This window comes from Arachis hypogaea, chromosome 10 (assembly GCF_003086295.3).
Source record: "Arachis hypogaea cultivar Tifrunner chromosome 10, arahy.Tifrunner.gnm2.J5K5, whole genome shotgun sequence".
NCBI lineage: Eukaryota > Viridiplantae > Streptophyta > Magnoliopsida > Fabales > Fabaceae > Arachis > Arachis hypogaea.
In genome coordinates, this window is record NC_092045.1 from 115,747,763 (window position 1) to 115,772,318 (window position 24,556).

Sequence of the window (24,556 nt, forward strand, 5' to 3'; positions counted from 1 at the left end):
GGAAAGAGAAGGTTAAGCAAATAAGGGTAAGGTCTAATCAACCATTTCAAACCATATCAAGAAAAGATCAGAAGGTTAAAGGTAGGGGTGTAATCGGCTCGGTTCGGTTCGGTTTTGGACCGAAAACCAACCGAACCGACCTGATCGGTTCTTCAAAGAGACCAACCGTTCGGTTGGCTGCAGTTTGAGCAACCGAACCGAACCGAACCGAACCAACAGCGATTTGGTTCGGTCGATTTTTTCGGTTTTTTTACACCTACTTATCTGAATTTAAAATGCCATAAAATAAAATTTAAAACCTTCAATAAACTAGAAAAACAAGAATTTATCACATCCAAATCCAATACAAATTCAACTTAATTAAACATAAAACAAAGACAATTAAAAATGTCTAGCAAAACAACAAGGTTAAAGGGTAAATGTGTAAAAATAAGGTTTCTTAACCAATATTTTGGTTCGGTTCGATTTTTACTGAGCCAACCGAAAACCGAACCGAACCGATCGGTTTAATTCGAAAAAACAAAAAAACCAATTTTTTCGGTTTTCCTTTCGGTTGTTGTAAATTTCGGTTCGGTTTTGCGGTAAAATTCGGTCCGGTTCGGTAACTTACACCCCTAGTTAAAGGTAACCAATTTTCTCATACATGCAATACAATTTCTTTTCTTCATCTTCAACTATCTGCCACTCCATTTTGAGCTATACGGAAAAGAAGATTTATGTTCCTCATTGTTGTATATCTACGGTCACAAGTGATACTTGGAGACCAAGTTCTGTTTCAATGGTCAAGATCTGAGTTTACCATTGAAGAAATCTTTTTCTGTTGATAATGTGGCTTTCGGTCAAGATAAGAAGTCAGAAACAAAGTTTCCATTGTGAGGATTAATGAGAAAAAGTGAGACAGTGGATTGGTGAAGCTCAAGGCTCAAGAAGTTGACCTAGGAAGAGCAACCAAGCAACATTCAAGTAGATAAAAGAGGTTTGCTGTTCATTCAGAAGCCAATGAGAGAAAACCAGAGTTTGGTGAGTTGTGTAAAGAAGTTCCTCTACTTGGATAATGCTTTCTTTCAAAGAAGCATTCGGCCAATATTGAATAACTGAATTTGAGGTTTGCAACTCTGGTTTATCACATAGCAAAGAGGCTGTTGATGAAGTCAATCTCCTTCATGTTTTACAGATTGTAATGTACTTTTCTATGTTTATCTTTCTGTAATTTCTTGTATGAAAATACATATTGAGAGAGTTCAAGTAAAAGTCATGAGTGGAAAAAAAGTTGAGTGATACACTTGAGAGAAAAGCCTATAGTTATTTTCAGATTTCTTTAGTATGCCTGTGTCTTGTATCTTGTACCTGTAAGGTATCACTTTCTTAGTTGGGTTAGCACTAAGAGTGAAGAGTTAGGTATTAACATAGCCAATGTCAAGTTAGGTTAGAACTTGAGTGTGAAAGGATTGTATAGTGAAATTGGTGTATGTAATACTTTTAACTATAGTAGAAATTCCTCCATTGTTGTAGAGGAGACTGGACGTAGGTTGCATTGCACAAGGCAACCGAACCAGGATATATGCTGATGTTAGCTTTTCTCTTCTCTACTATGTTCTGTTTTCTGATATTCATGAGACAAAAATAAATTATCTCATAAATTTTTGCTGCTGAGTACAAATAGAATCAAAATTAAAAGTTTGTTTAAAAGGGTCATAACAGCAACAGAAAAGGAAGGCATAGTTAATGACATGAAAATCTGAAACCCTTTATTATTAGTGAAATATAATTAACCATTTGAAATGGCATTGTACTCGGACTAGAGAAGAGATCATCGCTTAGAAAGGAAGCAGAATACTAACAAATTCCAGGATTAGAGTATAATTAGGTGACAGAAATAGAGAAAGAAGAAATGAAGAGACAATCAGAAGGAGACTATGAAGCACTACGAGCTAATCTGATGGGTGATTAAAAATATCTACCGTGGATGTTTAGAAATTTTACTGCGTTTTGAGAAATAGAAATAGCAAAATTCTTTGAGATCCAATGATTTTGTGGGAATTATTTCGAATGGAGATATGACTGTGGTAAAAATTTTTTGTGGGAATGAGAATGGAGAAAAATTCCCCATATGCAAATGCGAAGACTCGAGCGGGGATTTCCGCTCCATTTCCACTAATCTCCAAAATTTATAAATATACTTAATTGTCATTAGTAGTTTATTTTTCATATATGTTTTTTTTGTCATTTTACATGCTATATATTCTAAATTTTTAATCCTCATTTGCATAACTCTTTTTCAATTCAGAGATTCCTAACGTTATTCATACTCCATCTAATCTCTCTGCAGCTACCTCCCCGCTACTCTCTCTTCTCACCGAACTGTCACCTCTTACCACGTCGTCAATCCTCATCGTGTTGTTCTTTCTGTTCACGGCGTTCTTTATCTTCTTCGAAGACGCATTCGTTCTCCTCTCCGCAATTCTATCGTTGTATTCATTCTCCTTTTTGCTGTCGGTCTCCCACCTCATTTCTTGCTCTGTGCTCTGTCTCTCTGTCGCATCTCCCATCGCAACAGTTCAAAAGAAGTCATTGTCTGATGTTTAATATTTTTGTATAAAATTTTGTTATTTTTATATAGGATGGAGACTTACAATTTTACTTTTATAAAAATAATGATCAATTAGAATTATTGAAAAAATAGAGAATAGAACCTTGTGAAAATGGAGCCCAACAAAAAATGAGAAGAGGGATAATATTTTCCTACCATAAAGATCAGTGATGGAGACGGTAAACAAATATTGTAATATGTCATGATATCATATTTATTCATAATATTATACAATTCAGATTTGTTATACATTTAAGTAATATTGTCATTTAAGTCCAACCAAGTAGACTCAACACCAACAAAAACAACTCTCATTAAAGAGCATCATTACACTCACACACACCATTTATGTTATCGTCGTCGTCTTCTTCTTCACATTCCTCCTCCTCTTACTTTTTCTCTTTCTCCTTCTCCTTGTGCTCTTTCTCTTTCTCATTCTCCTTCTCCTTTTCCATTTCCTTCTCGTTTTCTTTTTTCTTCTTCGCGTCTTTTTTTTTATTGTCATTCTTTTGTTACTGCTGTATGTTATTGCGGTAGAAAGTGAAGAAAAAAGAGGAGAAATAATTTTACATTGTGCACCTTAATTCACTTAGAAATAAACCGAAATTACATAATGATTGCCATAAAATTAATTAAAAAATGAACCGAAATTACATAATGATTGCGACACATAAATTCAGTTCGAAAATAAGCACACAAACAAGACGATAACGATAACAACGATATGTAAGAAGAAGAAGAAGAAGACGAACCTGCATGTGCGAATTTGAAAGAAGAGTAAGGAAGAAGAAGAAGAAGTGCTTGTTTGGACGCCATTAAATCGATAAAAAATATATTTTTTTTTATTTTTTAGTGTGTTTATCAAATTTCTAATAATAAAAGTAAAAGCACTCGAAAAATAAAAACAAACATCTTTTTTGAGAAGTTACAATTTATATTTTTTTAAAGATATTTTTTCTTTAAAAATATTTTCACATAATAAATGAACAAAAAATACTTTTATCTTATTTTACCCAAACATAATTGATAGATAATTTTTTTTACATGAAATATCCAAACATAAAATTACTTTTACTTTTATAAAATATTTAAAAAAAAATATCATTTAAATTTTTTTCAAAAATCAAGCCCAAATAAGCCCGAAGAAAAAAAAAATAACGCATGCGTGAATTTGAAATAAGAAAAAGAAGAAGCAGTAACGCGTAATGCAGGGAAGAAGAAAAAAGAAATGTGTAATCTAAAATTACTTGAATGAACTTAAATGTTAAATTATTGGATGCGAAAAATAATTCCATATTTATATAATAATTCATCGAGAATGAGTCTTTTAATTTTTTTTGTTTAATTTATTTGTGAAGTATAATTTTTTATCATTTAATATTTTTTATTCCATTTAAAAAATATACAATGAAAAATAATTACACTTAAGGAAGGAAAAGAAAATGAGAATCCATACCCTTTTTGGTGAACCACCTCCAATGAATGTCTGTAAAGTGAATTGTGATGTAAACGTTTTTGAAAATGAACAATTAGCTGGTTTTGGATGTATTATTAGAGATAGCATGAGAATTTGGATAAAAGGTTGTTTTGCCAATATACCTCTTTCTAGTGTTCTTTGCTGTGAGCTTTATGCTATTTGGAGAGGATTTGTTATGGCTTGGGATTGCGAGTGCAAATAGGTCATATGTGAAACTGATAATCTTGATGCATTTCTTCTTGTTTCGCGAGGCACAATCAGCATGATTAGGAATGACTCTGATTTTCTTGACAAAATCAAAGAGATGCTCCAGCACACAATTGGACAGCTACTTTAGTGCTCATCCAACGAACATCAAACAGAACGACTGATTTAATGGCTAAGACTGCTGTTTTAAACAAGCAGGTGTATCTAGAGTGGTTACTGCCTCCTAATAATTTAGATATTATTATTAGAGAAGAGTACTACTCTTTTTCTTAGGTATTTTTGTTTGTGTCAGTCACAAAAAAATACCTTTTTGATGAGACTCAACTTAGGCTCATCTCAGCTCAGCTCAGCTCAGCTCTCGGCTTACTCATTCGTGAATCAGTGACAGTGTCCAGTGTGTTGTGTTATAAATATAAGAGGAAACGCAGCAAAACCCGCTAAAAGTCTAAAACCGTGTCTCCGAGGGGCGTTGAAAAATGGCGTCAATGGCACACAAGTCGCTGCTCTTGAGGCGTGCCTTCACCACTCTCTCATCTCGACCGCCACAACCACCTCCTCTTCCTTCTCGAATATTCCTTCAACCAACCCAATCTCTCACCTCCACCTGCTCCCTCCCTCACTTCAAACCTCAATTCCGCTTCTGCACTTCTCCCCTCTCTGCGTTACCCGACAACGCTTCCGGCGGACCACGTGGCCCTCGCGGCCCCAATTCCGGCTCCGGCGGAGGTGGCGGAGGAGGAGAAGGAGGAGAAGGAGCAGGTGGTGAAGATAAGTGGTCCTTCTTGTCATGGTAAATCAAACACGAGGATCGTTATTCTTTGCCTAGTTAATTTTTTCTCTGAAATGTTTTTGTTTGTAACTTCTGGATTGGATTAGTTTCTTCTTTCTAGAGATGAAAAAAGAGGAGAAGAAGAAGAAGAAGATTTTGATTCTAAACTGTTTTGGATGCAAAACAAGTTAAACAAAATATGAACTGAGTGACTGAAAATTGGAACGAATTGCAGTTCAGAATATTGACTTGACTGATAATTGTTATCGTAGTGTGGTAGTGGATTTTATTTCATTTTATTTTTCATGTTCATGAATTTATGCTAGTTGGTAGCGTGGATGTATGGTCTTCATGATTAGTGACTGTGGCTTCATCTTTTAAATTTATATATAGATAGCTACTACATTGTTAGTGTTTTGATTGTATTAGATAGCTTGAGTGTAGTAGATTAAGAAATGCATATTTCATGTTCATTAGGGGATCTAACAGAGAAAATATGAATCTTATCCCGCTCTGTATTGGGCATAAATTGTTAAAATTATTGTCATTTACATTTATAAGGTTAATTACATCAGTTGAATAATAAAAGAAGTTTCGGAATATTGCCACCCTTTCCTAAGTAGCTTTATTCTTGGTGTTTCGGCATATACAGATCTTGGTCGTTTCACAAATTCTAACATGACTTTGGCACAGGTATTTGGCTCTTCTTGAAAAATACCCTGTTGCAGTAAAAGCTATAACATCTGCAATTTTGACATTAATTGGAGATTTGATTTGCCAGGTAAATATACAACAATGTTCATCTGCATTTGCTCAAACCTTTTGTGAAATTGATGAGATATATAAGATAAGTTATCAGAATTCAAAGCATGTGATTAAGCTCGAATTCACGTAATCCTAATGCATGATAGGTGACAACATTGTTAAAGTATTAGAAAAAGCAAAAGAAATCCCTAATTTACTTTTTGAAATCTCGTAATCTATGTACTGTCTAAATATATTCATTTTATTTGCTGCAGCTTGTAATAGACCAATCGCAGTCTATAGACTTGAAGAGGACATTCACTTTCACTCTGCTTGGTTTTATCTTAGTAGGTCCAACACTGCATTTCTGGTAATGTTATCATGCCCAAAATTCGACTCTCTCCTTAAAGTCTTTTGAATGTGATGATTTTTTAAATAATGCTCAGAAATAACAATTCATCATTCTTTCTGGACATTTGCTGTGAGATCTTTAGGTACTTGTATCTGAGTAAACTGGTTACACTACCTGGAGCATCAGGTGTACTATTGCGGCTTGTAATTGATCAGGTGGGATATTTCCATTAGTGCCCCCAACCTACTGTCTATTACGACTTTGTATCAAATGTTAACTATTTTGCTCAATTCGCTATTTTAATTTTGAGCTTGGTGAAATATGATTGCAGTTCTTATTTGCTCCCACATTTATTGGGGTTTTCTTAGCTACATTGGTGACACTTGAGGGAGGGCCATCACAAGCTGTACCCAAACTTAAACAGGTGCTGTTATTGGTTTTTACTTGAATATTCGTGGAAAAAACATGTATACAAAGAGGTGTATTTCATTGTTATTTTGAATAGTGCTTACTCGTCCTCGAATTTCATGCTGCAGGAGTGGTTTTCATCTGTTGTGGCAAATTGGCAATTATGGATACCTTTTCAATTTCTCAACTTCAGTTTTGTTCCACAGCAATTCCAGGTTAGGCTTACAAACCAGACCATATATGCAAATTGAGATTTTGACAATTTGTTCATCACTTTGAAACGTGTTAGAGTTAACAATATAGGCAACCAGCCGATGAATGCTAGTTTTCTACCCTTTTTTCCCTTCAACTTCAGTTGAATGCATCATCCTTTTTTGTTTAGTCAATTGCATCGAATAAATATCGGGATTCTCAGAATAGGTATTTTCTAGCCATTTGACATGCCGAACTCACATCCTTTACCCTTTTATTCGCTGAACAATAATATACAATTGTACATGAGAAACACAGGCATAGATCAAACTTTTTGTCCTTTTATTAGTTGAACAGTAATAGACAATAGTACATGAGGAAGACATGTTTGTTTTACATTTCTTTCTTCATATCTTGCAACATGTTTGGATATTTGGGATGCATCTTGTTGGTCCCTTCATTTTAAAAGTATTCTGGTAAGACTGGAATCAGAAAATAAGAGGAAACTGAATAAATTTTGTTTATTCTTATCATCTCTCCTCACACAATCCACTAACAACATGCCAACTGAATTTCCCTCCTCCACTCTGTAGCTTCTATTCTGACCTTTCTGTTATTTCAGTATGGTACTGATTTCAATTGAACTTAAGCTGGCTCAATACTCCTTTCATGTATAAAACAATTCTGCCTTAATAATGGCTTTGTATCAAGTATACACATGACTTGATATCCCATTTGTCATTTTCAAAGTTTGCATTTGAATTTTGTGTCAATGGTTTGTGTATTTCTCTCTCAGAAATAGTATCCAAATGCAGTCTAAGCGAGTAGATGGCATGTTAGTCATATTCCAATATTTACTGTGTGAACTTGGAATTATTTTCGAAGTAGGCCCATTGAGAAGTTATCATGTGTGTGAATGGAGTTATCAAAGGCATTTTCTAGTCTTCCATATATCTATAATTTTCTTCAGTGTTCTTCTCTCTAGTCCTCCATTTTCTAGTGATACTGCTGAGTTTAAAGAAACTTGTGGAAATAATTTCAGGTTCTTGCTGCTAATGTTGTATCTTTGGTATGGAACGTTATTCTCTCATTTAAGGCACACAAAGAAGTTCCTACAAAATAGGTAAGTTTAAGAATGCAAAGGACCTAAATGTAACTGCCTTTATTATACTTAGGAGCTCAAAATTCAAATGCATATGAGCATGACTGCGTGAATGTTACTGTAAACAAGCATGTTCCATAAACTCGAATTTAGATCGTTTGTAATCTGATTATTGCCATATTCAATGCTAGATTTACAACGTACTACCTCAATCATAGGATTTGTTTATTTATTCATTTTTTAAGGTTTGTTACTCATGTTGCATTTTTATATTAAGAATTAATTTTAACCAACCAAAAATATTTCTATCACTAATTGTGTGCTAATGTGTTATTTTAAAACTTTTATTAAATTGTAATTTATTTATCTACTTAATTAAATTTTAGTAATGTGAAATATTATTTATATCACTCAATAATAATAATAATAATAATAATAATAATAATAATAATAATAATAATAATAATAATAATAGTTTCACTTTATATTGAATTACTTTCTAAATAAAGATTTCAATTAATTTTACATTTCATCAAAAATACTTTATTAGTAAATGCTCTCTTGTTATAAGAAAAAATAATTAAAACATGATTTTGTTAAAACAGTTTTAGATTTCTACTATGTAATGTATATGTTTATTATTGTTTGTGTTTTAAATTTAATTATTATGATTATGGACAATTTTAAATTGTAAATTATCATTTGTATATTTATTTTTGTATGTATTGGGAGAATAGTTTGATATATGTGGGGATCATTCCAATTCGAGAAGGTGACAAAATAATTCAACTCCGTGCAATTGACGGCTGTGGGAGGAATGATCTAAGTTATCCATACCATATAATATATTATAAGATGCCAAAATATGAGACAATTGTTGTTAATAATTATAATTATAGTAATCATTACAAACATGGCTACTTTGGCAGTTTGGCTATCGGGTTTTAATGTTTGATAACAAATTTAACTGTTTTTCAAGCATCATTAATTCTTATCTGAAGAAAAATGACATAAGAATGAATTATTACTATTACCATCTTATACTGCCATCTTGACGAAATGAAGTATTGTAACTTACATGCGTTTTCTTTTCTAGAATATATTTGATAAAAAACAAGAAACAAAATAGATGACAAAATGCACTTTTGTTAAATTTCTGCCGACTTTTTATACGTTATAAACATTTCCTGGAAATTTTCCAAGAAACTGATCCGCCGGCAAAACTTATGTAGTTATGTGAGAACTACTGCTATGTTTTTAATTCTCATATTATTTGTATATTATATTGAATGCATGTTTCAGAAAAAAAAAATCAATAATTTTGGAAAAAGTAATAAAAATATTAAACTCACTCTGAATATTTGAATATTCTTTAAGATTGATTTTGTCTTTTAGGTAGCATACAAAAGCTAGCGAAACTAGAAATATAATAGAATAAAATATTAAGTAAATGGCTAGAACCAGTTTCTGTCTCTAAGACAACAAAAGAAAATGTTTATTTATCTTAATCTTCGTTAACAAATAGGTTTTTAAGAAATACTATACATATACTAAAAGTTAACTACTAAATTAATTATTATATATTATTTATATATAATTATACATATTATTTTACATAACTTTAATATATATTTTATACAAATAATTAATTTAATAATTAATTTTTGTATATAGGTTGAATAACTATAAATTTTTATATACAACTATTTTAAATATATATTAAAATTAATTATTAGTATAAAATATATATATTAAAATATAAAATATTTATTAAAAATTAATTAAACAACACATATTTTTATATACAAATATATGATAACTAATTTTGATATACTAATAATATTTTTTTTAGATAACACCTGGCTTATATATATCAATATTTATATCTAAATACATAGTTAAGAATAAAGTAGAAATTCACATAAATTATTCTTATATAAAATTAATAGTTAAAAAATTATTAAATAATAATTTAATCAAACTATTTAAATCATCTAATCATATTTAACTACAAACTTCATATGAAAATAACTTTCTCCGAGTTTTCACTTAAGAATAAATAAGAATTTACTCTTATGTAGACGGCCATAAGAGTTCAACTTAGGCCGAATAATTAGCTAGTAGCTACAAGATATATATATTTTTCACACTCACTCAAACTCACCTTAAGAAACGTTCCTCAAATCAACATATATTTCCAGGTTTTCTAACACTCAAGACTCTCACACACACCTTAAAAGTGAAGAAACCTTCCTCTCATAAACACAGTATACAAAAATGTGTAACTTATGTTCTCGTCTTTCTCTTTTTATCACTGCCATGGCCACAACCGCCACTAATAACACTGATGAAAATTATGATGTGTTCCTTAGCTTTGGTGGCGACACTCGCTACAATTTTTCTAGTCACCTTCTTGGGGCAATCAAAAGGCAACATGTTAATACCTACGTTGATTTCAATCTGGAAAGAGGCAGTGAGATCTCATCGGCACTTGTTTCCGCAATCCGAAAAGCCCCGGTTGCGGTCGTCATTCTAACGGACCACACAGCTTCGTCCAAGTGGTGCTTGGACGAAGCTACGGAGATAATGGAATGCAAGAGGACAAGAAATCAGATTGTGCTTCCAATATTTTATCATCTGGACCCCTCTGATGTTAGGAATCAAAGTGGATGTTATGGTGTGGCTTTTGAAGAGCATATGAAAAAGGAGGACTGCATTGAAAAAGTTCCAACATGGAGGGAGGCCTTGAAACAAATGGCCAACCTGTCAGGTTGGCACTGCGTCGCCAACATGTAAGTGTTAAAAGGACTTGAACTCACGAACTCCAAGTGAGTATAGAAAGATTATGTTATATAGAAAGATTATGTTATTTGAGTTATGTAAGTATTAGATTTTTTAAAATGTTTGATAATAAAAAAAAAATTTAGTAAGTAGATAATGACTTTTGTGAATAATTTAAACAATGTGCTCTAAAATTGATTCAATAAAGTAAAAACATATTACACCTCAACTTACTCATTTAAATCTTAATATTATAATAACTATCTGCACACCTAGTAAATTAAACATTCGATATATCCATGGTTCACATTATTTAATATTTTCATTGTCTACCTATGTTTTTTTTAAAAAATAGTCAAAAATAAAATAAGTTTTGGTTGTATTTTTTTTCACTCTAACACTATTGTTAAATTTATTTGACTACTAACTTATAGATTTTGGTTATTACTTGCGATAATAATAGTGAAATAATTTGAATGTTTGACTATAATTTTTATGTGAATTTTACCGAACTTTTTATAAAATAATATGTAATTTATTTTTCGTGATATTTTAATCTTATTACTAACTATATTAGTAAATTGAGTTGTTTAATTAATATTTAACTATAATAAAATCAGTTTTGACTAATTTATTGTTCAAAATAAATCATTGAATAATTTTTAAAAGTATTAACAAACAAATCCTTCTCCATCTCCCTCTCCCAAATCTTTATCTCCGTCGTTGAACAAAACAATTAAACAAAAAAGAAGAAAACTCTTAATGAGTTCTTTCTTCTACTAGTTCAGGTTCAATAACTCCCTTCTTCTCATGGTTTTCACTCCATTTTAAGGGAGAGAGTATATAATCAGATTTGGTGGAAAATAAAATTTTTTTGTGCAATAATAAAGAAGATTTAGAATACGGGTTTTGTTTATTAATGTTTTTAAAAATTATATAATGATCTATTTTGACAATAAATTAATTACAATGCAAATTGACTCTATGATGATTAAAATTTGAATTCTGATTAAATTTAAGCAACTCAAGTTATTAGTATAGTTAAAAACCAAATTAAAATATCCACTAATTAAAATTTGACACATCATAAAAAAATAAATCATATATTATTTTTATATCAAAACAATATGTCATGTGAATAGCATAAACGTTTTTTCATGTTAAAATAATAGTTAAAATGTAAATATATATTATATTAAATAATTCAGTTAAATACCGTTTAATGATTTCCTGGACAACCTTTATAGGAAGCTAAGAGATTATTAAGTGATTAATCACTGTAATATTTATATATGTGTAACCATTTTATTTAACAATATAATTAATATGAATAAGTTAGAATTAGCATACAGTTAACATGAAACAAATAATCTAGCCACTAATTGTCAAGAAAATATTTGATTATGTTACATTACTAGTAAATCAAAATAAAATTGGCTTTAAAATGTCAAACTATATGTAAGATTCACATTTCATATTATTTTACCATTCAAACTAAAGATCAAATATTTTTTCCGGTAAAGATTAAAATCGTAATATGGACTTTCAAGGTAAATTATACCATAATTTTGAAGTTAAGAAATAAACATTAGTAACTCTTATTTTGATAATGATACTTGTTTTTAAGTCAAACAAAAAAAAAAACAGTTCTTTTTAAATTCATACAAATAAACAATAAAAAATATCTTCTGACCAATATTTTGGGTTCATATTTCCTTATGTTGGGTCCATGTGACAGGAATGAATATGAACTGGTTGAGAATATTGCTGAAGATGTGAGAAAGATAGTCCACAGTAACTGTTTGAATGTAAACAGAGCAAAAGACGAATTTGAAAGACAAAAGGACATGCTTCGACAGCTTTACAAGAAAAATCAAATAACTTCGGATCAAACTTTACAAGTATGGGAGATGGCAAAAATTGCAAACTTGACCAAGTAAGTTATAATTTACTAATTTGTTCTATATAATCAGAAGAATAAAGTATTATTTCGATTCTCAACGTTTCGGTCGAATATTAATTTGGTTTTAAACATTTCAAACGTTCTATTTTAATCTCAAAAATTTTCTAACGTCATATTTCAATCCTAAAAAAGTTTTAAGTGGGTTTAATATTGTCCCACTATTAAATTTGACACAAACAATTTACATTGAAAAACTAATAGTATTCGATTTCAATATATAAGTAAAATTAATCTATTAACAATCACTAATATATAAAATTTTTCTTTGATTTTGAAGTGCTAATGATTGATTGTTATGATTTAGAGTTTTATATAAAAAATTTGAGGAAAAAGTGTTACAAGAAGGTTTTGGTTATGTTTTTCTACCACATGGAAGAAGATATAACCTAACTAATGACGTTATTAATTTATATGTCACTCATTCTGATCAAATTGTGAAAGAATAGAAAAAGAAAAAAAATTATTGATTGTTGATTAATTGAATTGTATTAAATTATAAATTATGAAGGTAAAACTAAATATATATAGAGCATTGGCCTAAGAAAAATAAAAACAAATAAAGATAAGATAAGAACAATTAACGATAAGATAAAATAATAAAGACTAAAATTGTAACTGAATTTATATATTCTGTTAGGTTGAATTTGTGGGTTACGAGACTTCTTTATTGTTGTCATGTGTTAAGGTGAAAGAATATTTTAATACATTTCGTTAACTATTAGTGTCAATTTTAAGGATAGAATAATGTTAAACTTATTTAAAATTTTTTACAACAAAAATAAAACGAATAAAACGCTAGGGACCAAATTAAAATTTAGCCTTGAGAATCAAAATAATACTTTATCCTAATAAGAATTGAAGAGAGATTTAATGTATAATAATTTTTCTTTGTTCTTAAAATATTTTTTTTATCGTACATAATTTATATAAAAATGTATATTTAACTATGTCTAAGATTTAAATTTAAGACTTCTTTATACCTAATTCAATATTTCAACTTGTGTTTTTCCTCTTTAGAATTTAGAATTTTCTTTGGTCATTTTTTACTTGTTGATGTAAATCAAATTTGCAAATTTTAAGCAGGGACATTGGAAAGGCTTCAAAGCTGAGTGAAGAGATCAAGAAGGTCATTGAAGAGGGAAAAACTAGTAGGAAAGTGATGTTAGTCCAAAATAAATAAGCATTTTTGTATGAGAAATTCTTATATAAGCTTGTACTCTCATTTGAGGGTAGGGGATTAATTGGCACATTGATTACATTTACAATTATCTGTGAAATACTTTTTCATAATTTCTTTGTGTTTAGAGTAAATTGACTAAATTCTCAATTCAATTCTTATACATTTTCGATTCTAAAAAAGAAAGAGATATTGCAATATATATGGATACTATAAAATGGATTGATCTTTTTGTTAAACTATTTCGTCCAACAATAATTAAATAAATTCTGAATGAATATAAACAAATTTTTGTTTTATTTTTTTTTTAACAGAAACAATTTTTTGTTAAACAAATCTCTTATTTATTCCGTTTTTTTTGGGTCTGGAACTCTTATTTATTTTCGTTAAAACATTATCTAACGACTATCAACTATCAACTTTACTTGAAATTAACTACACGTCTGCACCTAAATTTCTACAACTATTAATCATATTTGTTCTTTGTATTATTATTTACTATATTGGTGTAATATTATGTGTATAAAATTATTTTGTATTACATCAAAATTAAATTTTTTATTATTTAAATATTAAAAAATAATTTTATAATTTTATAAATTATTTAATTTATTTATTTTTTGATAATAATAATTTATTCCAAACATATAAAAATTAATTATTTTTATTTTGCATATGAAAACTGCTTTATTGTTATGTTTAATTGTTTATAAGCCTAAAGAAAATGAAAAAGAGGAGTGCTAGTTAACAAATTTTGTGTAACTATAAATTAGTTATTATTAATATTTTTAATTATAAAATTATATTTAATAATATAAGATTGTTCATTTTTTTTTTTGATTAAATACCGACAAATTTTAATAAAAATACCGACGTCTAAACTTTCTATACAGAGAAAAACTGCCGCTAAAAAGAAGAGAAATGGTGGCAATAACAAGATTGACGTCATGACAGTTAGTTCTAACTTCTAACGCGATATCGTGCTGGATCAGCCCGGTTTCGTTATTACGAAACTACCCCTCTGCCATTTTCATCTACCTTCCTCCCCGGCATTGCTCTCACCATTGTTTCACAAACCAAAAGAAGAAACAAGATACGAAGGCTTTGTATCGTCCGAAATGTCGGTGAGTTTCAAACTTTTTCTCAGATCTGCTTCGTTTCGTGGCACATTTTCCCTTTCAATTTTATGTACCAGTAATTTTGCTTAACATTGCTCGTTGAACTTTTCAGATCCTATATGGATCTCTTCTCTTGTTGTTATATTTGTTTGCGGTGCATTGTGTTGTTTGTGCTTGGAATTTGGATGCAGAGAAAACAGAAAAGACGTAAGAAAATCGATGTGATTTTGTTGTATGGGAATGAGGAACTAAAAATGTTGTAATAACTTGCAATGTCTTTGTTAATTATCCTTCAAAAAACTGTGTTAAACCGTTTGATATACACTTTTTTTTCTTTTGAATATGTAAGTGCTACTTTGGATCTTAAATGTTCACCAGTGACATGTTCGGTTTGTTTGCAAGTTTCAAAGAGGATAGAACATTGAAGGGAGTATTTACTGCAATGGTTGAGTATAGGCAACTCTATTGTTAGTAAGTTTTAGCAGTAGGGATTAGTCTGGCAATCCTAGGATCGTAGTAGCTAGAATCTCGAGTTAGCTCTTAAAATCTTTTGATATTAGGATTTTCAATGAGTCAACCGATTCTACAAAATTTCAACTCGATCGAACGATTTTTTCGTATTTAACACACATAATTATTCTTTCCAAAAATGTGGTTCTAAACCTGCTGTTGTTTTGTGATTCCTTCTGGGTATCTCACATCTATTGGTGGTACATGATTGTTCTTCTCTCATTGAAATTATTCATTTTGAGGACTTTTTATTTGGGCAATGCTCACTAGTGGTTGTAATTTGTAAAGTCATGAAATTGCATTAGTTAAATTAATGATGAATGATGACAAGGCCTCATGCAAAAGGGACATTCTGTTGCTGATATTGTGTCTTGGTAACTTGAGATAAAATTTCCTCTTGGCTTCATGACTCTTGTTCTGTTGCTTTGTCTTCTGAGCTGATAAAGCTTGTTTTCTGTTTGACTAGATTGTGCTACATTATATCCATTTGAGCATGTAATGTTTCTTTAGCTCCTAATTTTTGTGGAGCATCGTCCTAAAAGTATTTCAATTTAAAATTTCACATGCAGGCCCCTGTGGACCATACCAATGAAAAAGTTGAAGCGGTTCCCTCCTCTACATCTCCACATAATTGGAGTCCTCATTTTTCAAACGTGAGTACGAAATTTTCACATAGCAATTTTGTTAGCATCAAAATTGTAGAATACATAATCTTGTATCAAATAGCAGTTTTGTTTTGCAAATTGTATTTCTGGTCATTATAATATTGGTTTCTTAGGGTAATCCTTGCAAACATTTCCTGTTTATGCCCCACTATCCTTTTATATTTTGGCTGTGCCAATTTTTTTGTTGGATTTCAATTATCCCTTGTTGCAGTAATTTCCAAGTTCACTCCATTTTGCCTTATTACAGGTACGAACAGTTAAGGTTAGCAACATATCACTAACTACTAGCACAAAGGATATAGGAGAATTCTTCTCATTTTCAGGTGAAATTCAATATATAGAGATGCAAAGGTGAGAGTACTTCTAATGCAGAATTTTGTTCATTTCTTATGATTTTCAATGTTTAAACTTGTCCACTAAGTGTCACTCTTACCTTTGATGATCACTGCAGGGAAAATGATCATACCCAGGTTGCTTATGTTACCTTTATGGAGACACAGGGAGCAGAAACAGCAGTTCTCTTGACGGTATGTTTATATCAAAATGACTTTCATATTGAAAACATAACAATACATTTCATAATTACGTTTATGTGTGAGTTGAACCATTTCCCAATTAATACTTTCCTATTTAATCACTAAAGCTCATGAAAGATAAGATAAGATACGATAAAATGAAACAGGTACTTGTAATTGATTTTCTTTGCCTAAATCATGCACTTATTCTCCTGTTTCTAGTATAGGGTTCCAAGATTGGTGATCTATATGTCACAATCACACCGGTGGAAAACTATCAGCTGCCCCCTGAAGCTCTTACCTCAACTGTGGTAAGTACTTAATTTTCTAAGTTACTTTATTGTGTGATTGAAGTAATGGTGCATCTTGTGCTGCTACAAGTATTTTTATGTAATCAAATGCACGAAATATGAACACTTTTGCTTAACATATGTTTGTGCCATCTGCCAAAAGATAGCACTGTCAAAATAACATGCTAAGTGTTTGTAAACTTTTTCCTTACTGATAAACTCTCAAGTATCATGAAGTTTCTAATGTACAATGCTCTTCTCAACAGACAGACCAAACTCCTACCACAGTTATGAAGGCTGAAGACGTGATGAGCACGATGCTTGCCAAGGGCTTCATCTTAGGAAAGGATGCAATCACGAAGGCAAAAGCCTTCGATGAACGTCATAACTTGTCCTCAAATGCTTCTTCCACTGTTGCTTCCATTGATCGTAAGATTGGTCTAAGTGATAAATTAAGCATTGGAACAGCTATTGTAAATGAAAAGATGAGAGATCTGGACGAAAGATATCGCGTCTCTGAAAAGACAAAGTCTGCTTATGCTGTTGCTGAGCAAAAGGCTAGTGTTGCTGGATCTGCTATCATGAGCAACCATTATGTATTAACTGGAGCTTCATGGTTCTCAAGTGCCTTTTCTGCTATAGCCAAGGCAGCAGAGGATGTTAGCACAAAGACCAAAGAGAAGGTTGAGCAAGCCGAGGTGCAAAAGAAAGAAGCCATTATCAATGAAAGGAAAGGAACTGTTGATGAATTTGCAAAGATGCACTTGGAGTCGGATGCTGGCCCTGCAATAGTTCCTGTTAATTCTGGTGATGACAGTAAGCACAGGGTTCTATAATATGAGCTGATTCACAATGCCTTACCTTCACACGAGTCACACGACCACAGTTGGATTGATCTAGCACAGTTATATATTGTCAGTCTTCAATGCAAGTCTGTTGTATGATGATAAGTCTTGTTGATTGTTTTTATTGATGTAAAGGCTTATCTGATAGATGTCATTCTTAAATATGATCGATATTCATAATAAATGATTAAGTGTTACTATCTTTGGATTGTTTCTCAATTCATTTCTCCTCTGTGATTTTGGTGAGGGTTTAATGTAAACATTATCATCACTTCATCAATATAATTCTTCTCAGAACGTTAGCATTTTACGAAGACAGATAGTTTTACTTTTAGTGTGTATCTTACTGTTCTCTTTTTCCTTTTAATCCCAGGAGAGAAAAGGACGGATAATGTATATCACACATTTGACTGTCTTAAATACATTGGGCAGGTTTTAAGTCAAATTACATGTTCCTATTGGCAGCTGGTGATATCTTAAACAATGGAAGAAATTCACTTTGATGTTCCTCTCTTCATTTACCTCATTTTGGAGACAGTAGTGCTTTACTGGAATTACTGCAGTGTAATTAAAATTCAAGTGAACATATAAAATATTGCAAAGGAAGCGGCAAAAAAGTCAATCTTCTCTTATAAAAGAATGGTCCAGTGGTTCATTGGTTCTATAATGCAAGGAGATAAACTTCTGTATAACTGTAATATATCTTTTAAGCCATCAATAGTTAGGAGCAGGGTATTCTCTCCCGTTGCTAGGTTTTCACAGCTTAAAAAAAAATGTGTGTATGATTTGTCATTACACCTATTAGCACTTTTGAACAATCAATATAGTTACATGGGAAAAATAATGGAGTTCCCTTCCTCTCAGGTAGGGATACAAATGAATTTATTTAATACTGATTAAGAATCAACCCGGTATCTGAATGCCATTTTTCTTCAGATGGGTAGGGAACAATCGTAAAAAACTGAATTGTTCAGCAGATGTTGCTCCATGCCAGTTAGAATGTTGTCATAGATAGCGTATTAACCACTGTAGGCTCTGTAGAGAAGTGAAGATAACACTAAGTTTCTTGTTAAGGACATCAAGGAATACCAAAAAATCAACAATAGGAGAAATCAAATGTTAGTAAATGAAATTATTAATTTCAAACTGATTGCTGTCTGGGCTTAATTTCTTGCCATATGAAATTAAGTGACTAACAGAATATAACAAACCGGGTTACCATACCTGCATGCATTCGTGCAAATTCTCATCTTTTGATCTTACGTGGATCTGCAAAATCATAAGAATAATTACTTACATGACATTCTATTCACAATTTCTCTACTTGATGGCGGCTTCTATGGAAAACAATACAGCCAAAAGAAAAGATGAAACATTTAACTTTCACAAATAATAATAATAAATAAATAAATTTTGCGAGTTAACGATTTGGAAGTCAAAGGAGATAGGGAAATAAATTCAGATACACTCCTAGTCCTTCTCTTTCTTTCCAGAATTTTGACTCAACATACACCCTGAACTAAAATTATGAAAAGCAAAATATATATGATTCCGAATTCAACCAGCAAAACCAAATCAAATTGAAACGAAAATATAATGACAAAAAAAGTATAAAAACCAAATTACAAATTTATATAGATTGTAAAGACTATACTGTAAACCGCTAAAAGAAAAATGACCAAATAAAACAGGAATTCATGATAGCGTATCTGCCCTTAGCATATATGTATAAAATTAAACATGCCGTGTGGCATATACGATATAACGTTAAAAACTTAAAATTCATTCGGCGACTATATTGACGCATTAAAGATTCAAATAAAGAAAGCCTAGAGTTCTGTAGCAATAGTGATTACCCCTATGACTGTGTGGAAGGCATTTTGATCCACTTCGAGACAAGCCAGGATTACAATTGCTGCAGCAACTGTTGAGGGCCAGTAGCATAGCTGCTCCTCAGCTGATAGTACCAGAACTGCCAGCGACTTGACCCTCCTCTCCACAGCTGCATTAGCTTTAGCAGCTTTTAAGTAGAACCTGTAGAATTTAACAACCTTGGGTAAAATAACTATGATAAACGACCAAGTGGAACTCTAGTCTCTATTTCCTTCTGAAGTTGCTGGGAGTTACAATTTTTAAGACGGTGTAAGTTCTTAGGACCAATATTTGCAGCTTTATTGGTGAATAATACACTAAAAGGAAACAGAAAAGAATTGGAGTTATAATTACATATGCATAATGTTTCACGGAAATTTTCTTCATTTTTGGCTTTGTTCAAACCCTGAAACTAATAATCTCCAAATTATTTTAACTTTTATACAAAATAGTATATAATACACCTGCTGTGATAATATAAAGAAAAAGTTATATGTTTTACCACAAGAAATTGTAGATGGTCGGAATGAAACACTGGAACTTAAGCACTTCCTGCACCACCCATTCCATAGCAACCACCTCGCATCTACTGTACACATTACTTCCAATATAAAAATTCTTTTGCTCCACTCTGTAATGTCCACACAAAGTTGAAGTTATCATTGTAGACTAGAAACGGAACAAAAGACTTCGCAGTTAAATGAACTCAAGGACAGGCTAGCCAAAAGGAAAAGAATAAAAAAAAAAGTAATTTGAGCAGGAGAAACTAATGGGTTGCAATCTGCTTGAAGAGGAGACACATCAATCACGACTAACCCTGCTGATGTAGCAGAGCCAAGCTACTGAGCTAGTGTCTGTTATCTATATCCGTTCCAATTTGAGCCAACTAATTAATCCAGTTTAGTTTCCATTAAATTTTTTGTGTGGAATACTATACTCATATCATGTAGTCATATATTACAAATAATTATTAGCTTGGTATAGAACAAAGTATGCAATCGAATATTTGATCTAGGACAAGAAAGAATTCCCGTATATTCTTCGATAATAGTACTATCATGACTAAATTATTCAAAATTATGACACAGTTCATGATTTGTGATAGTATTAATGCATACACTTAAAAATTATATTGAAAATTTATGTAGTTTTGCTCATGTAATTTAAAAAAGAAAATGTGACGAAAACTATTATACTGGATTAAATCCTGGTTCAATCACTTCACCTGCGTGCAGCTCAGAAACAGTCACAGAGACAAATTAACACGACTCGTGTCCCCAGAAAGAAAATAGAAAAGGACTCAATGATGAACCTGCTATATTGCTGGTTTTCTTCAATCCTCGTGGCTAACGTGAGGCAAGCGATCCCAACAATCTGAAGGTTTCTCTTGACTTTAAAATATCCTTTGCTTAAGAAACGGTCAAGGAGGCTGACTCCAAGAAACATCGTCTCTTGCCGAAGCTGTTTTCGATAAGATTGCTGCCCATTTATGGAAAATTTCTTAGTTAACGTATTTCAAACAAAATGAACCAGCAATTCAAAGCCCAACAACGTTTCCATAAAGCTATGCTTTTTGGTTTTTTTTTTCTATCCATATAGAGTAAACTCTTTAGAGTGCCAAGTATGAAGAAAATTAAGTGTTCTCAATCTTCTCTAACACAACAATTCCAGTAACCACTTTTGTTCTCTCTCAATCTTCTCTAACAGAACAATTCTTTAACCCCATTATTCTTTTTTTTTTTGTGAGCCAAAAATTAATTACACAAAAAATATATTATTACATTTATAAAGTAATAAATAGTTAAATACCTAAAATACAAAAAGCACCAATAAATATTTAAAATGCATTCACGATAATAATAATAACAACGACAATCTTACATGTACACTAATAAATAACACATGTATTTATATATAAGTATACCTATTTTTGTAATAATAATAATAATAATAATAAACTTGTTTTCTACTATAAAATTTCTATCGCTATTCTTTTGGTCACAAAAGAAATTGCATAATTTTTGTAGTTTACAAGCACACATGCACTATCATCTTTTTTTTCTTTTTTATCATTTTAACTAATTTTTTTTATAAATATAAATATATCTAAATGTAAATTCATAATATTAACTTAAAAAAAATACAATTTGAAGCGCTAGTAAATAATTTATATATTTATACATATATAATGAACATAATATTTTATATCTATTTTATATATATCCACAGACCATATAATAAGAAATGACTTTTGTAAAATTATTATTTTTCTAAATTAATATCTATACGGCTATACCAATATATTATCGAACTTGGTAATTTTCATAGAGGGATGACGCATGTTAAATGTAGTAACTCCATTCATAAATAATAACTAGTTACACTATTTTTCAATTATGTATCATTATTATATCATACAAATTAAAATATGTATGAACTTAAACTCAATAATAAAATGATATAATTAAATTATGGTGACGCCAAATTATAATTCATTTACAATTTTTTTTTTCAATGCGTTTTCAACTTTTTCAGTACTATTAATTCTTCTCTCTTTCTCTTCTTCTTGACCTAATAACGCCTTTGGGTCGATTACTAGCTAGCTAGAGTTTGACCGTTAAGGAAGTACGGTTGCTCCTGCTATATATACGGTTGATATTTCTACTTCAACAACCATATATAGCCATAGCTACAAGCTAAACGCAAAACTGTCTTAGGAGTTGGAAGAACCCAAACCGCCCACATGCATGCACGAATACGAGAAAAGTGGATGCATGCATTAAACCAGAATCTGACGTGTCACGAGACGATTGGATTATACTGATGCGGTTCTCCAATGCTCTTACCGTGCAGAATGTTCACTCTAACTGAATCAAGTTTAGAGTCTTCACCTTTCCATCGTGTTCTTTAATTTTTCGCAACCGAAAATACAGTGTAACAAAATAAAAAGCACGACAGAAACAAACAAACAAGAAGCAAATAATAAAAAAAGCATGAGCAGTTCTTAACTTCTTTTCAAAGGCAATTCATTAATTTGTTGAGGAAAAAATAGAAATAAAAACGATAACGTACAGAATTAAGAACATAATGATCATCACCAGGGAACTGTTTTTCAAATATATACTAAATTTAGTTGAATACTACATTATTAAACTATATATATCCAGGTGCTATATTTAGATTAACAAGACGAAGATGATAGCGTTCTATTTAATATAATTTACTTTTCAGATATGATGTTCAAAACTTCAAATAACATAAGTGTAATACCAAAAGCCAAAACAAAAAAAAAACTAACCTCAACGATCCAGTGTACCATTTGAGAGCGTTGCTGAATCACGAGGTCCCCGAATTCAGTGGTAGAAAAATAGCTATCTGTATAATTCCACAGAAGAACTTGCTTCCTCTCCCTCTCTCTCAGCATCAGGTAGCTTTCTTCTTCGTCCAAATCATCGAACTTCACAAACTAAATTCAGAAAATCAAGACACAAGAAAAAATAAATAATTAAGAACTTCTCATATGACTAGAACAGAACAGAACATTAAAAAATATAATAACTGACGAGTTTGAGCTCTGAAGAAGCTGAAACACGCAAACATTTATTATTACTACCTTGGAATGAATAGGAACGACCTCATCTTTGACGCTGGAAGAATTATTGTTGAATGGAGAAGTTATAATTAGCGTGGTGAACTCGTTACGGAACTGAAGAAATAACGAGTGAGTTGGAGAAGGAGTTTCACCAACGGATCCCTGCGAGAATTGGCTTCCTGAATCAATGAATAGCGACGGAGTGTAATCAGAAAGCTCAAGTTCCGAACACTCAGGGAAGCTGAACATCTCTGAGCGAAGATCAGAGAGCACAGTTCCCTGACTCGAATAGTACTCTGACTCATCGTCTTCGTCATCTTCGTCTTCGTTGGAATATGAGAATCGCAATTGCTCCGTGCAATTGAGATCGGAGCTATTCGTACTTTGATTGATCTTCGATTTTGCTATCAAATCAACAGAGTTACTATCATCCTCGCGGTGGTTTCTCGAACCTTGAGAGAATTCTAATTCCGATTCTCTGTTTATCTTGCAGATTGATATGCTCTTTCCCTCCTCAAACGACGTCGCACGAGCACCAGAGGAGCTAAACGAAACGACGTCGTGATTGTTCTTCGTTTCCGACGACGCTTTCAAATTTCGGTTACCGGACTTTGCATCCTCGCAAGTGATCTCAGATTTCGTGCATGCTTCGGAGAATTCATCGTTTCGTCTCTCCTTTTCGCTTCTGAACTTCAGAATCAAGCTCCTGCTCCGTTCGCGAACTCTGTCATTGGAGTCCACACACGAAGACTCCGACACTTCACTTTCATTTTGCTTCCCGAATCTTCGATTTCTCGATATTTCGCATTGCAATTTCTCGCTCGATTTGGAGCAACCTCCATTTCCGGCGAAAACAGCGGAAGCTCTGCTCGAGTTACACGAAGCTTCGCCGCCGGCAAAGTCGTCAGAGCAAGAATCAGAATCCATTGATTTTCCAGAGAAATGAGGATTTTCTCTGGAAGCATTGAATCTAGTGGAAACAATAACCACCGGTGAGATCTGGCACCGTCGCCGGCGAGGGAGGTTTGACCGAAGCTTCTTTCCAGTGATTTTTGGTGCTGGCTCAAGATTATGCTTACGCTTCGATCTTCTGAGTGTGGTTGTCATTGGTGTTTGGTTACTGAGAAAACGCAGAGAAACTGAAATTTGATTGTTAGTTGTTGACTGGAGAGGGAGAGTGAAGGAACGGTTATGGAAGTTCGTGGGAGAAAGGGATGAAAGAAAGTGAGAGTGAGTATTTATATGGTGCGGTCCTACATAATGCGTTTTCCGTGCACCACGTCCATACATGCCAAGTGACGTGACTGAATTAACACTTGTATTTACGATACCCTTTGAACAAAATCTATTTATTTAAACGAAGGCAGCAAGAATAAAACAAATGAAA

The 24,556-nt window shown here is 31.8% G+C and overlaps 4 protein-coding genes across 7 annotated transcripts; 3 read left to right on the forward strand and 1 right to left on the reverse strand.

The window, feature by feature from the left end:
• Positions 1-4,688: 4,688 nt before the first annotated feature.
• Positions 4,689-10,633, forward strand: LOC112717023 (protein sym-1). 3 transcript variants are annotated; one of them, XM_025769118.2, is made up of 8 exons: positions 4,698-5,064; positions 5,737-5,824; positions 6,063-6,157; positions 6,282-6,354; positions 6,471-6,563; positions 6,676-6,762; positions 7,782-7,862; positions 10,214-10,633. In XM_025769118.2, exons 1-7 carry the CDS (start codon positions 4,751-4,753, stop codon positions 7,860-7,862), a joined length of 831 nt encoding a protein of 276 aa, XP_025624903.1. In that variant the 5' UTR covers positions 4,698-4,750; the 3' UTR covers positions 10,214-10,633. The 3 variants fall into 3 exon arrangements, with proteins under 3 accessions (XP_025624901.1, XP_025624903.1, XP_025624902.1); XM_025769117.3 differs by lacking the exon at positions 10,214-10,633 and adding an exon at positions 8,579-8,882; XM_025769116.2 differs by lacking the exon at positions 10,214-10,633 and having other exon boundaries at positions 4,689-5,064; positions 7,782-8,053.
• On the forward strand, positions 10,161-13,912 carry LOC112718382 (toll/interleukin-1 receptor-like protein). Its single transcript, XM_072204343.1, has 3 exons — positions 10,161-10,633; positions 12,361-12,558; positions 13,669-13,912. Exons 1-3 carry the CDS (start codon positions 10,161-10,163, stop codon positions 13,763-13,765), a joined length of 768 nt encoding a protein of 255 aa, XP_072060444.1. The 3' UTR covers positions 13,766-13,912.
• A 718-nt stretch (positions 13,913-14,630) lies between these two features.
• LOC112717024 (binding partner of ACD11 1) lies at positions 14,631-18,019 on the forward strand. 2 transcript variants are annotated; one of them, XM_025769119.3, is made up of 6 exons: positions 14,631-14,886; positions 15,960-16,043; positions 16,303-16,406; positions 16,507-16,582; positions 16,798-16,881; positions 17,127-18,019. In XM_025769119.3, the coding sequence occupies exons 1-6, from the start codon at positions 14,881-14,883 to the stop codon at positions 17,694-17,696; spliced, it is 924 nt and encodes a 307-aa protein (XP_025624904.1). In that variant the 5' UTR covers positions 14,631-14,880; the 3' UTR covers positions 17,697-18,019. The 2 variants fall into 2 exon arrangements, with proteins under 2 accessions (XP_025624904.1, XP_072061665.1); XM_072205564.1 differs by lacking the exon at positions 14,631-14,886 and having other exon boundaries at positions 15,954-16,043.
• Positions 18,020-18,387: 368 nt separating this feature from the next.
• Positions 18,388-24,395, reverse strand: LOC112717026 (cyclin-SDS-like). The gene is made up of 8 exons (XM_072204344.1): positions 23,191-24,395; positions 22,802-23,043; positions 22,676-22,682; positions 20,890-21,077; positions 20,080-20,208; positions 19,562-19,739; positions 18,930-18,974; positions 18,388-18,740 (listed from the first exon to the last, which is right to left on the reverse strand). The coding sequence occupies exons 1-8, from the start codon at positions 24,274-24,276 to the stop codon at positions 18,711-18,713; spliced, it is 1,905 nt and encodes a 634-aa protein (XP_072060445.1). The 5' UTR covers positions 24,277-24,395; the 3' UTR covers positions 18,388-18,710.
• Between the last annotated feature and the right edge of the window lie 161 nt (positions 24,396-24,556).